The 13279-nt window shown below is 43.5% G+C and overlaps 1 protein-coding gene across 3 annotated transcripts in view; it reads left to right on the top strand.

The window, feature by feature from the left end:
* CASP7 (caspase 7) overlaps positions 1-12176 on the top strand; it is a 33990-nt gene extending 21814 nt beyond the window's left edge. For all 3 annotated transcript variants that reach the window (XM_074339023.2, XM_074339022.2, XM_074339024.2), the window contains exons 3-7: positions 3550-3683; positions 4055-4183; positions 5139-5314; positions 5683-5812; positions 9138-12176. In XM_074339023.2, coding sequence (XP_074195124.2) covers positions 3550-3683; positions 4055-4183; positions 5139-5314; positions 5683-5812; positions 9138-9367 — 799 coding nt within the window. In that variant the 3' untranslated portion in view covers positions 9368-12176. The remainder of the gene's footprint in view (positions 1-3549; positions 3684-4054; positions 4184-5138; positions 5315-5682; positions 5813-9137) is intronic.
* Positions 12177-13279: the final 1103 nt, after the last annotated feature.

The following is a 13279-nucleotide window of genomic DNA, read 5'->3' as shown; positions in this document are numbered from 1 at the left end:
AATCCCCAGAAGCTGCCCCAAAGCCTGACAACTGTTAGGTGGTGGACTCTAGTCTCTTGGACTCTGATTCCTACAGAACATGCTTGTGTGCAGTGGACTTCCGTCGACTTTTTCTTTTCCGGGTGCTTTCTCCCTAATGCCTTCTTGACAGTTATTTCCTCCTTTTATTTGTCTAGTTACATGTGTTTAGCTGATGACCAGGTTTTATTACCCCCAAGTTAAGCTGCAGATGGAGTTTTCGCAAGGCCAGTGCTTCTTCGGAAGATGAATCCAACGGGAGTGAATTGATCATCGCTCTCTAGTACATACACATCTGTGATGTGGGAGTAGCTGCGTTTAACAAGCAGCTGTTTTGGTTGAAGGGAAAATTAATATTGACTGACTCAAATCCAGGAAAAAGAAGCAGATATTAAGTTCATTTTGAAAATTAAGAGTTCAAGTTAGGGTGAGGATAGGGAAGGGAAATTTTTCTTGACCCCTTTTTGAGACACTTACCAAGGATTAGAATCACATTCAATTTCAAGGTACTTTTCACATGGAAAGTATTTTCTTTATAAAGTATGTATATCTTTATTCCCCTAGTATGTTTCTTTAAAAAAAAGAAAACAGTGAAATTTCCAAATTCTATTGTGAATGATAGAAGCAGAGTCCCTTTTTTTCATGGAACATACATCCAAGCCTGTTTTTCTCCTAGAAGATGCTCAGTGTTGCTAATCATTGAGAATGGGCTGATGGGCTAATGACAGCTTAAAACATCACAGGTTATTTATTCCTTGGATAGTGTTGTACAGTTTGTGTTAAAATTATTTATATTGCAGAAGATAGAAGTTGAATTTTATCTCTGAAAGGGCTTCAGTGCATAAATTGTCCTCCAACCCTCCAGACTTAGTGCTACTCTTATTAGGGTCTTTGAATGGCCTTAAATGACTAAAGACCCGTCAGGAGCCAGTGAGAAAATGCAGGTGAGAGTTTAACAAGACCCCAGCCCATAGTAAGCACTGACAAATGTTGATTGCTGTTACTATGACCTAACAAATGGGTATGATTTGCCCACTCCACCTACTACCTTAGAGGCGTCAACTTGAAGACCAAAGATTCTGTGTGTATGTGAAAGGCTGTGCACAGATATTTCATTAGGGGTCACTGACAAGGCAGCGCTAAGGAAGTAAATCCTACTCCTTCCCGCATGGTATGTTCTTCAACAGTGCAGAAACTCACTTGGCTGATATTCAACTTCTCTGAGCTTTCATGGAGGCCTGAGGGGAGAAGGCTGCCCAGGATTGGCTGCTCCCACCGAGTCCCCCGTCTAATTCTGTGAGAGTCCCAGAAGGCTCCATTTTCTAGGAGAGAAAGTTGATGCCCTGTGAAGGGCAGAGGCTCCCTGACCTAGGTCACATGGCTGGCTGGATGCAGACCTGTCTGACCCCAAGTCCAGTGCGCTCTTCAGTGCTGCCTCTCTTGGGAAAGAAGTGTGAGCAGGAACTCACGTCACCATTGTAAACAGACAGCGAGAAAGAGAGGGAGAAGTGAGGAGAACAGAGGCAGGATATTTCTCTTTTAAAAATAAAATGTCATGGAAGACATTTGGCCTTATACAAGTGGAGGAGAGAGTCATATTGACGTTGGAAAACAGCAGTCAAGGAATCCGAAGGTTCACGTACAGAGCCCGTCTGTAACCTGGAGCAAGCTAGCTTGGAGGGGATAAGGAAAAGGCCATGTCCCTTCAGAGAGTCTGAGAAACTAAGAGTCAAGGAAAACTCAACATAAAATACCTTTGGACCCACAGTCGTCAGGTAACAAGCTTAGTTTTCAGTTTCACTTTACTCCTTCCAACTTTTGAAGAGAGCTTGGGGAGCATGGCGGACAAATCATTCTAAATTCTAACACATCTCCCAGGGCGTCATGCTCGGGAATGCTGACATGGAAGTCAGGTCTAGGCGATGGGCCCACTTTGCCAGTCACAAGCTGGGTGACCTTGGACAATGCCCTGCCTCTGTGTGGACCTCCATTTTCATATCCAAAAAATGAGGGAATAAGACTCCATTCATTCATTCATATAACACATTTTTAACCAAATTCCCGACTAGAACCTCTTGTATTATATAATATTTAATAAAAGTGACAGATTTGACTTGTTCCTGATCTTAGAAGGAAAGCATTTAGCCTTTTATCATTAAGTTTGATATCAGCTGTGAGTTTTTTCATAAATGCCCTTTTCAGGTTGAGTTATTTCCACTGTAATCTAGTTTATTTAGTGTATGCATCCTGACAGGGTGTTGGGTTTTATCAGATGCTTTTTCAACATAAATCGAGTCGATCCTATGGTTTTTGTTCTTTATTTTATTAATACGATGGGTTGCATTAATTGATTTCTGGATGTTAAGCAGCCCTGCATTCCTGGGATCAGTCACACTTGGTCATGATTTATAATCCCATTTATAGATCGCTGACTTTGACTTGCTAATATTCTGTTAAGGATTTTTGCCTCTATATTCATAAGGGATATTGGTCTGTAGTTTATCACAAATACTTATTGAGTAACTTCTATGCCAGGCATTAATCTAGGTATTGGGGATTCAGCGATATTTCAGAACAGTTAAAAAAATCTTCTTTCCTGGAACTTACATTTGAGTGGGTGACTAGCAAGGATGCTATCCCCTTGCATTTGACAATTTTTTCTCTGTCCTCTCAATGATACCCCCTGATCCAGCCTCAGGGCTTACGCGCTAGATTTTTGGTGAACTGGATGTCAGTGTCTGGGGATTAGAAGGGACCTGCTTTCTTTTTTAAACATCCACATAGAAAAGGGCACACATGAATTTTCACTAACTGACACACCCTTGTAGCCAACACCTGTATCGAGAACAAAATAGACCAGCATCTGAGAAAATCCTTATGTCCCTTCTAGTCCCAAACCCTCGCACCATCGGAAAACCACCTCCAACTTCTAATACCAGGTATTAGTTTTTTGAACTTTATAAAAGAGTCATACTCTCGGTGCCCTTTTGCATATTGGTTCTTTCACTGTATTTGTGAGATTCATTCATGTGGCTTCATGTAATCATGGTTTGTTTATTTTCATGATTTTTGTATATACATTGTATCCATTCTATTGTAATTGGACGTTTGGATTATTTCCTGTTTGGGGCTATGACTCCACAGTATGGCTGTGCACTTATGTGGCTCTGTCTTTTGGTAAACATGTTTGCTCACTTTGGCGTATGTACCCAAGAGCAGAATTGCTCTGTCATAGGATATATTTCAGTTCAGTTTTAGTAGATTCTGCCGTTTTCAATTCCGGGTGCTATATATGATCACCAACTCACAGTAGCCATTCTGGTATCACATTATGATTTTAATTATCATCTTATAAAACTAAGATTTATGTTCCTTTTAAATGTGACAATTAAACAGAGCCATCTGTTTACCCCAGGTATTTTCTTCACAGATATTGCAGCTATTTACCCCTTTCATGCTAGTGGTAAAATCAAGAGGCCATTGCTGTCCAAATTTCTTCCACAGCCCCTGACTGTCTTTATATCTCCGCAGTAAGAAGAAAAATGACTCTGAGAAATCAATCAAAGCCACCCGGAAGCGAGTGCCTATGTATCAGTATAACATGGATTTTGAGAAAGTGGGCAAATGCATCATAATAAACAACAAGAACTTCAGCAGATTGACAGGTAGGTGTTATGGGCATGGGCTCACCTTTCCTGTTCCCTTCCAGTTTCTTCAACTTGTGTTAAGACTTGTATAAGACGTTCAGCAGAGAATGCTGTGCCCGTCTGTTGGGCAGACAGCCTCTCTGTAGATGGGATTCGCATGTCCAAGAGAAAGGGATGCAGAGAAACTGGGAGCTTTCCGTCTAAAGTCCTACCATGTGCATTAGCTGATGTGGGACTTGGACCAAAGGGCTGAGAATCAAGGGGAGCTATTTGGCCCTGACTGGAGGTGAGAGTTAGCACTTAGCTGCACTTGGCCCCTGACGGGATGATGCTGGCATACGGTGCTCAGCCGGGGTTGCTCATCATGAGCTGGTGCTTGGTTCCCACAGGTATGAGCGTCCGGAATGGAACGGACAAAGATGCTGATGCCCTTCGCAAGTGCTTCCAAAACCTGGGTTTCAACGTGACCGTCTATAATGACTGCACTTGTGCGAAGATGAAGACTCTGCTGAAGCAAGGTGCGTGCCTCCCCACTCGTCCCTCAGTCTTTGTCCTGCCCCAGCTGGTCAGAAGGCTGCTTTCCCAGGACACAGGGGTTTCAGCATGGGAAGCCTTTCCTTTCTCAGGGCCACTGCAGGCCTGTCTCCAGAGTAGAAAACTTTAGCTCTCTCTCTTAGAAAACTTAGATCTCTCTCTACAAAGAGAAAATCAACTTAGATGCCAGCAAGAGAAGTAGGTTCTGTATATACAGAACCGTCTCAATTTCAAAAGGCTGATTCCCAGAGAAGTAACAATCTAGGTCCTTCTGCCCAGAACAGAGTTTAAGGGTAAACTTTGCTCCGGTGGCAGGTAGAGAAGAATAATCCTCATATGCCTCAGAACTACTTTATTCCATCCCCCAGCCCTGGCTACCACCATTCTGCTTTCTGCCTCTATGAACTTGACTCCTCTAGGGACCTCATAAGTGCAATCATCAAGTATCTGTCCTTTAGTGACTGGCTCGTTTCACTTAGCGTGATGTTTTATTTTCCTTAACAAATACTTGCGTGATACTTATTATGTGGCCTGCCTTGCAAATATGAACTCATCTATTAGGGATATTGTTTCCATTTTACAGACAAGGACACCAAGGCACAAAATGGCAAAGGAACTTGCTCAGTGTCACAGACCTGACAAACAGCAGGGCCACCCCCTTCAACACCCCAAAGTGCCTCCCAGCAGCTGCCTGAACCCCTCCCACACTTGAGGCTCACTGCTTCATGAGGCAATCCCATTCTGGTTTCAGACTGAGTGAGAAGTCTAGAATTCTCTCTCTCTCTGACTTCTCTCCCCTGGTCTCCTCTCTAGAGGGTTGCTCCTGCCCCTGAACACCCGTTTGTCCGTGGCAGCTGCCAGGCTGGAAGGGAATACTACAGCTGAGGACCCACAAGACTTAGGTTTTAACTTTGCAATGTTCAAATCGCTTGCTTGCAGCTTCTGAAGAGGACCACAGTAATTCAGCCTGCTTTGCCTGTGTCTTATTAAGCCATGGAGAAGAAAACTTAATTTATGGAACAGACGGCATGATGGCAATAAAGGACCTGACGGGCCATTTTAGGGGCGATAGATGCAAAAGCCTCTTAGAGAAACCCAAACTCTTCTTCATTCAGGTAATCCCTTTTCAAAGTCAGTACAATTGAAAATTGGAAAGATTACCAAGTCACTTGGATTGTATCCTTTTTACAAATCTACGTGCTGTTTCAATTTGGGTATGAAAATCTGGGTTTTGTTTTTCTACCTCTAAACACTTGGCAGCTGTATTTGCTTCCGATACCAAATCATGAGGGTTTCTTGACTTTGAATACTCTTATTTGCTTGGCTTGCTAATTGAACTCAGCATTCATTTAGGCATTCATCAGATTTATCATTGAGCTCCTAGTACATGCCAAGCACAGTTCTAGGCGCGGGGACACAGCAGTGAACAGCTCACACGTTGCCTTTCCCAACGCCATGGAATGATGTCTGCTTTGATATTCAGGCATGCCGGGGGACAGAGCTTGATGACGGGATCCAGCCTGACTCGGGGCCTGTCAATGACACCGATGCCAGTCCCCAGTGTAAGATCCCGGTGGAGGCCGACTTTCTCTTCGCCTATTCCACAGTTCCAGGTATCACCTCCATTGTCTGCTAACTGGACCACGCCGTTCCACCATCAAAATGCTGCAGTGCTAAATTACTGCAAACATAGTGGCTTAACACACACACATGTACGTCTGATCATACGGTGCTGGAGGTCAGAATTCCAACATGGGTTGGCAGGGCTGTGTTCCTTCTGGAGCCTCTAGAGGGGAAAATCCACGTCCTTGTTTTTTGCAGCATGGTAGACTCTCCTGCATTCCGTGGCTTATGGCCCCCTTCCTCCAGCTTCAGAGCCAGCAACTTCACAGCTCTCTGACCCTTTTTTCATTCCTGCATGGCTCTCTCTGACCACAGCTGGGAGAAGGTCTCCTCTTTTAAGGACTCCTATGATCAGATTGGGCCCACCTGGATAATTCAGGCTACTCTCCTCTCCATAACCTTAATCACATCTGCAAAGTCCCTTTTGCCACAGCAGGTAACATTCAGTCACAGATTCCTCAGTGAGAACATGGACGTCTCGGGGCGCCATTATTCTGCCTAGCACAGGGATATTTTCACTTTTCTCTCCAAGAGAGCAGAATTCTCTTATTATTACTATTCTCATTGGTAATTGGAAGAACAGACATTTCTATAGTATTTTAAATTTATACAGTGTTTTTCATATTTTGTACCTCATACTATCCTTACGATAACTATGTAAGTGGTTAGGAAAGGTGTTACTGCTGTTCTAATTTTACAGATTAAACAAATGAGCTTGGGTGAGCCTAAGTGATGTGTTCAAGGTCACATAGATATTTCGGTACGTAATGGAGGTATAGATCAGACCAGAATTCCTTTACACTGCAAGCTATATAAACAGGCAGCAGAAACGCTAGTGGTGAGCGGCCTGCGCATTATTCACCGAGCTCCGTGTTTGCCTGAGTCAGTTCGATGAAAGGCCTTCCTGTGTTTGGGGGAAAAACCATCACTAAGTTAGAACTCTCCCAGCTATAGTAGTATGTCAAATGCTTTACACAGAGGGCTTGGTTATAGTAAATAGGTCAGTGTGTTTGGAAAACCGTCTCTGGCAGGACCTATAGATGGCATGTTGTGAGAATGGTAACTTTACAAATTTTAAGGATTGTTTAAGAAAATAATTTGGTCTTCCTGCTCTTGAGAGCGAAGCAGTGTCATTGGGGCATCTATCTGCGAACAAACCCCGTGGTAGCATTGTAGGTGCTCTGAGCAGGGTCTGGGGGAAGTAAAGGAAGAACCGTGAACTCTCAGGAGGCAGGTGAGATAGTCTGTCCTAAAAGAGAGCTGCTGTAACTGAGTCTGGAAAAATCAGACAGGGTAGGGGGATGGTTTCACCAGGCAGAGTGCTGAGGGGTCAGCTGCCCAAAGCACTGGTAAAACTCAAAAGGCTGGACCACAGGGTGTGTTAGTTAGCTCAAGCTGCTGTAACAAAACAAAACACAGACTAGGGGGCTTAAACAACAGAAATGTGTATCTCCCAGTTCTGGAGACTGGGAGGTTCAAGATCAAGGTGCCGGCTAGTTTGGTTTCTGATGAGGGCTCTCTTCCTGGTTTGTAGATGACTGTGTACTCACATGGCAGAGAGACAGAGGTTACAGCACAGGGTGTGCCAGGGCATTGGCAAGATTCAAACCTGGACACATGAGCAGGGAGCCCCACTGCGGTGGGCTCTGTGTGCTGTGCCAAGCAGCCTAAACTTCACCTTGAAACAGAGTGCAAGGAACTCTTCTCGATAGGAGAGTCACAGGATGAGATCTGCATATTAGAATCGTTATCACAGAGACCATATAGGATGGGTTAGAGAACATGAACCCAGGGGCAGTAACGAAATAGAGATGGTCGTACATATCTAGCCTCAGCAGGCTATTCCATTGAATGAGATAACTTGTGTGACATCCCCCACAAATGAAATGCATTGTCGTACTGCTTATGCCTCAGTGCCCAGGTCTTCATGCTGGCAGTTGCCAGTACTGTGTGCTGCAGGAAAGAGCTCTGAGTGTACCACGGTCACATTACACAAATAGGTTATTTCTATTTTTTATACATTTATTCAATAACTGATTGCCATAAACAATAATATGACACAGTTCTCATGAAACTGATGTGCCTTATTGACAGCGAGAGGAAGAAGCACAGCTCATCACTTAAACCAAATACAACTTTCTGTTTCACACTGTCTTTTTAAGTTGGGGTATAGAGGTGTTGGGATCTTCCCTGCCCCAAACAAAAACTAGTCGGTCCACAGCTTTGCTGCTCGTGCTAAGAGATTAAATAATATTGCGGTCACTTTTAAAGTCACAGTCACAGTACTTAACCAGGTTGTCCAGTCTGAGGTACCAACTAAAACCCCATACCTGACTTGGCTTTACATTTCTCACAATTCCAAATCAGCCCTGCAATCAGGCTGAGGTGCTAAGGGGCCTTGATTGTTCAGTTTTCTCACATCGTCTCCCACTTGTCAAATCCGTTTTTCAATTCTCCAAAGTCGAAGATGGGAGGGAGGGAGGCAAGTTAAGGTCCCGTGGTCACCTGGCTTCTTGTGCTCTGGACCATTGAGATGATAAAGCCTGGTGCTTTCCTCCTGGGCGTTTTCATGAGAACAGGGTTACCTGGGGCCCACTCTTCCTTGGCCCTTGGATTTGCTTCTGCATTCCTGGTTGTGCATTGTGGCCATCCTCCACGGTACTTGTCCAGCCTCTTTCTGCGGAGGTCTCCTTGCCCCTTCAAGAGATCCTGTTGGACAGGACCCAGGGCAAATGGAGAGCCAGCTTCCTCTGCTATGGACCACCTGTGGTCCATGAGAAGCACACCCTTCGCCCTACTTGCTGGCCCTCCCAGAGCAGTAGGCTCTCCTGACTCTGCCCTAAGGCAGTTGGTTAGTCACCTCTTGCCTCTAGATTTCTTCAGCAGGAACCAGCCTCCAATTCTCCCTCAATAGCAGGGAGAATTCTCTGCAGTTTCCTGCAAACTTCCGAGGCTTGGATTAGAAAGTAGCACTCACCCCAAAGCATGCTGAGGAGTTCCTGAGTTAGGGAGGGGTTCTCCAGCATTTCCTTTGGAAAGCTTCATGTGCCAACTTGTCTCACGCTCACGTAGTTAAATATGTGACATGTATCCATCCCAGAACATCAAAGCTTTTGTTGAGCATCTTCACACAATCATTTCATTCTAAAATGTTTGCTCTCTGAGCACACCATCACCATCCTCATTAGGGACTTGCATGCAGAGTCAGTGGAATCCTTTCAGAAAAGCCCCAAACCCTGAGCGCTCATGCTCAATAGTGAGCAGAGCCTCGGCCAGGTCAGCTCATCTGATCTTCTCTCTCCTCTCCTGTTGCAGGCTATTATTCCTGGAGGAGCCCCGGAAGTGGTTCCTGGTTTGTGCAGGCCCTCAGCTCCATCCTGAACGAGCACGGAAAAAGTCTGGAGATCTTGCAGATCCTCACCAGAGTGAACAACAGGGTGGCCACGCAGTTCCAGTCTCAGAGTGATGACCCGCGCTTCCATGAGAAGAAGCAGATCCCGTGTGTGGTCTCCATGCTCACCAAAGAACTCTACTTCGGAAAATAACCATTCCAGGGGTGTACTCTAGCTCAGATATGGATCATTTATTTGTTATGAATGAGAGTCTGTCTCTTTCTCTCTCAATCTCTTTTTTTTTTTTTTTTTGGATGCTCTTGAAACATCCAGCAGTTCTAAAGGATTTTAATTTTAGGAAAATTTATTGATTCAAGGGGAAAACAAACTCTCTGGTGCTGTCTTAGGGTCTCTGAATTTTCAGAGACCTTTTTTTTTTTTTTTTTTAACCAATGGTTTCTACTTGACTTTGTAATTTTCTATTAAGATTATTTTCTGATTATATTATTATTCTTGTTGTCGCACTTAATACATACAACAAAAATGACCTCTGCAGATGACTCTTGGCTGTGTCCACCGTGGTTGGTAAATCATCAGATTCCTATTTGTACCTGGCAAAGAGAGTCGCAATGCTTGACAAAACACAGCCGAGGGACTGTTCAGTCCCCTGTATTGCAGAAAGTGGATATTGAGTGGTTTGAGTGATATTTCTTCAGTGGCTTGGGGCAGATTCTCAAGCAGAAATTTCCCAATAAGTTAGGAAAATAGTGTAATGATTCTAATATGTATCCGTCCGGATCCAGTCAGAAAAACAGAAACCATTCTAGGTGTTTCAGTAGAGGGAATTTACTAGAGGAAATTGACTTGCGTAGATGACAAAAGAGAAGCCAAATAAAAGGCGGGTTGTGAGGAGATGTGGTTCCCTGAGCCCAGAAGCTGGGGTCACCCACAGGCGCTGGGACTATGGTAGGGGCTGTCTGGTGAGCACTACGACCACTGACGAGTTACAGAAAATGGAGCCATGGCAGGGACGGAGCCAGGGCAACACCAGATGAGTTAGAAATGGAGAAATATCCTGTTATCACTTCTGCCCTTGTCTTCCTCTAGCACCTTACCCTTCCGCCCTACCTGGAATCCAGCTAAGAAGGGCCCTGGGCAGTGTAAGAGCAAAGCAAGAGACGGTGAGGCAGGGAGGAATGAGGAGTGGATAGAAGCCTGACCATAATGTGAATAGAAGTTGTCATAATCCTTGATGTGCAGCGATCCCTCCATTCAATCATTTATTCATTCAGTCGTCAGATAATCTGTGTACGAGTATTGCCCGCGATGTGCAAAATAATCTCTTAGTTTTAAGATACACCTGGAACTTTTTAAGTTATTCCAAGCCTTATCCTGAGTAAATTTTGTGTTAGTGGTGTTCTCTTTTCAATTCTTGATAAATTACTATTTTCTCCGAATAACTGGTGAGCAGACAAATGTTCATATTTATTGATTAATGTGGTTACTTAATTCCTAACCTGCTCAGTTTGCTTTCCTTTTGCAGTGTTTTATGGCGATCAGAAAATGAGAAAACAGGATAAGACTTGACCTCAACACAAAATATAATTCACATTTCTTTTGACGTTAGAACACTAAGAAAACAATAAGCAATTTCTTTGGAAGCTGAAACTTTTCATATAAAGGGTTAACCAACTTATAAAACTGTGATGGGCTGCCATTTATTAATTTGGCAACAAAATCAGATGGTATAAAAGTATCTTCTTTCACTAGAAAAACTAATTTAGGGCCAGTGTATTAGACTTGTCCCTGGTTTCCTGCCATCTAAAATATACCCAATGTTCAAAATTTAAGTGGAGATCATGAATCAAGAATGAGCAAGCATCTGTCCTGCTTTTCCCAGAATTCACAGGCTGTTCTGTGGAAAACAGACTATCTAAAGTCCCTATCATAGAAATAAATGTGCCTACGTGCATTGTCATTTGAAGTAAAAATCATAGCACTCTAGTTATTTGCCTTGGAAGCTTTAGTAAAGAGAAATGATCCCAAGCATCAGTGTTAATTTTTTTTTTAAACTCTGACCAGTTATAGGCATTCGGTTTATAAATAATGAATGTTACCTCATGTCCCTTAGTCCAGAGACATAAATCACTGTTAAGAAAGAACCTTCATCCTTGACTCCATCATGGGGCAGACACTTGTTTACCAAAATTAGAAATCCTGTTCCAAGCATGTGTTCAGTCACAACCTTCATTCTTAAACTTGCTGATTTTGTATCATCTGAAATTCTGATGACAAGTTACCCTAAAGGAGAACTCCATCCCGGTGAAGATACATTCCTAGTTGCCATTCTTGTTTGGAACTCAAGCCCCCCCCACTCTTGCCAGAGTAACAGGCAGAGAGAGCTCTGTTGTCATGTGAGGAAGATAACAGATCAGTGGTGACATAATGGGTTTAGATCTGTTTCTCTGTTTTTTTTTCTCAGTGCCACTAAACTACTGTTAAGTGTCAGCTTTAGTCCTGCCCTGAGCTTTATCTGAGTAAGTTTTCCCTAAACCATCATAAGCCTATTTTTGTTTATAAATTGCCCCAAATAGGTCTCAAAATAAAGTGCTGAGGTTCAGTGTATCTGTGTGGGTTGCAGCCTCAAGGAAACCCAGGCCTCTGTGAGAAAGAAAATTATGTCCGTTGACCAGGCATGGACACTGGTTGACAAATCTTTATTTTGTCCAGTTTTGCAGTGTGTCATCTGAAATCTTGTCCAGCTACTCTGGCTACCAAGGATTGCCTGTTGACTTCCTAGGAGTACACCCTGCCCTCTAGCTTTTCCTCTGTCAGGCCCTTTTCCAGCAGACTTCTGGCTAGGTGAGAAGCTGTGATGGTCACCAGTTTAAAGCAGCAATTCATCTGTGTATTAGGCAGCGTAACACATAGTATTAACGCAGGTATCACTCATTTCTGAAGGAATGAGATCCTTCAGAAATGTTCTTCAAAGGTGTGCAAAGTAAAGGGTTCTTTGACACTTTGCCTCGTAAGTATTTGAGTATCTTCCCCTGGGAGCTTGGCAGAAATGCAGAGTCTCAGGCCCCGCCCCAGACCTACTCAACCAGAATCTGCATTTTAACCAGATCTCCAGGAGATCCATGTGTTCATTACACTGTGAGAAGCTCAGTTTGGGGGGCGAGGATCACTTGTATACACATTGTTGCTTCCCCTCTGCACTGCACATGGAACTGATGACGTATATATTTAAAAAGAATTAGTGAAAGAACATACATGTTTTGGAGCTTTCATGAAGATATGTTTTCAAACATCTCTGAATCTTCAGCATGTCCTCTTGTAAAACTACATGATACCCTTAATTTACATGGTATACTTTCTATGCCCTTCTCCATGTTAAATGAGCCTCTGTTGAGCGATGTAATAGGATTGTTTATATGTTCTCAAAGTTTCCACAAATGTGAATTGCAGCCTTTAAAATGTCTTCATAAACAGAACAGGATTAAGGGAGCCATTCCTTGCACGTTTTCATTGGCGGCAGGCGCTGTTATGCATTGAAGCCACAGAGTTTGTCTATTCCCATCTATCCTTGGAGCCAGGAGACACACAGAGAATTATTCTCTCTCCCTGCCAGTGTACTATCAGGCCGTAGATCACCCTTTTGATAGACCTCAGGGCTTTGTTTTAGGATCAGATGGCAAATAATTCCTTTTGATTCAAATCATTAACACACGCCAAGAGCACATTTGGGAGGCCCCAGCGACCACCACAGTCCTGATGTGGCCATACAAACTCCGCTCACTTGCAGGGTCATGTATAAATAGCTCTCTAAAAGTATATGATCAACATCTGAAGACACAAAAGCCAAATATGATGAGTTGGCTTTGGTGTGACTTTTGGTTTTATATGGCGCTATAAATATTTATGGAACTACAATTTTCTAATAAATTTGTTTTAAGCATAGAAAAGCCAAACTCTGCCAAAGGATTTAGATTTGGAAGGTGCATGGGGTTATGGCTGCAGACACACAAGGCTGAGCATTTCTTGCGCCTTAATGGTCCAAATCGTGGATGGCTTGGCGGTGAGGAACGATGTGGGAGAGAGAGGAAAGTGTAAGCAGTCTGATAG

Source organism: Rhinolophus sinicus, chromosome 15, assembly GCF_057876585.1.
Source record: "Rhinolophus sinicus isolate RSI-liver-muscle chromosome 15, RSI-T2T, whole genome shotgun sequence".
Classification (NCBI taxonomy): Eukaryota; Metazoa; Chordata; class Mammalia; order Chiroptera; family Rhinolophidae; genus Rhinolophus; species Rhinolophus sinicus.
This window is presented reverse-complemented; position numbering and strand designations above follow the sequence as displayed.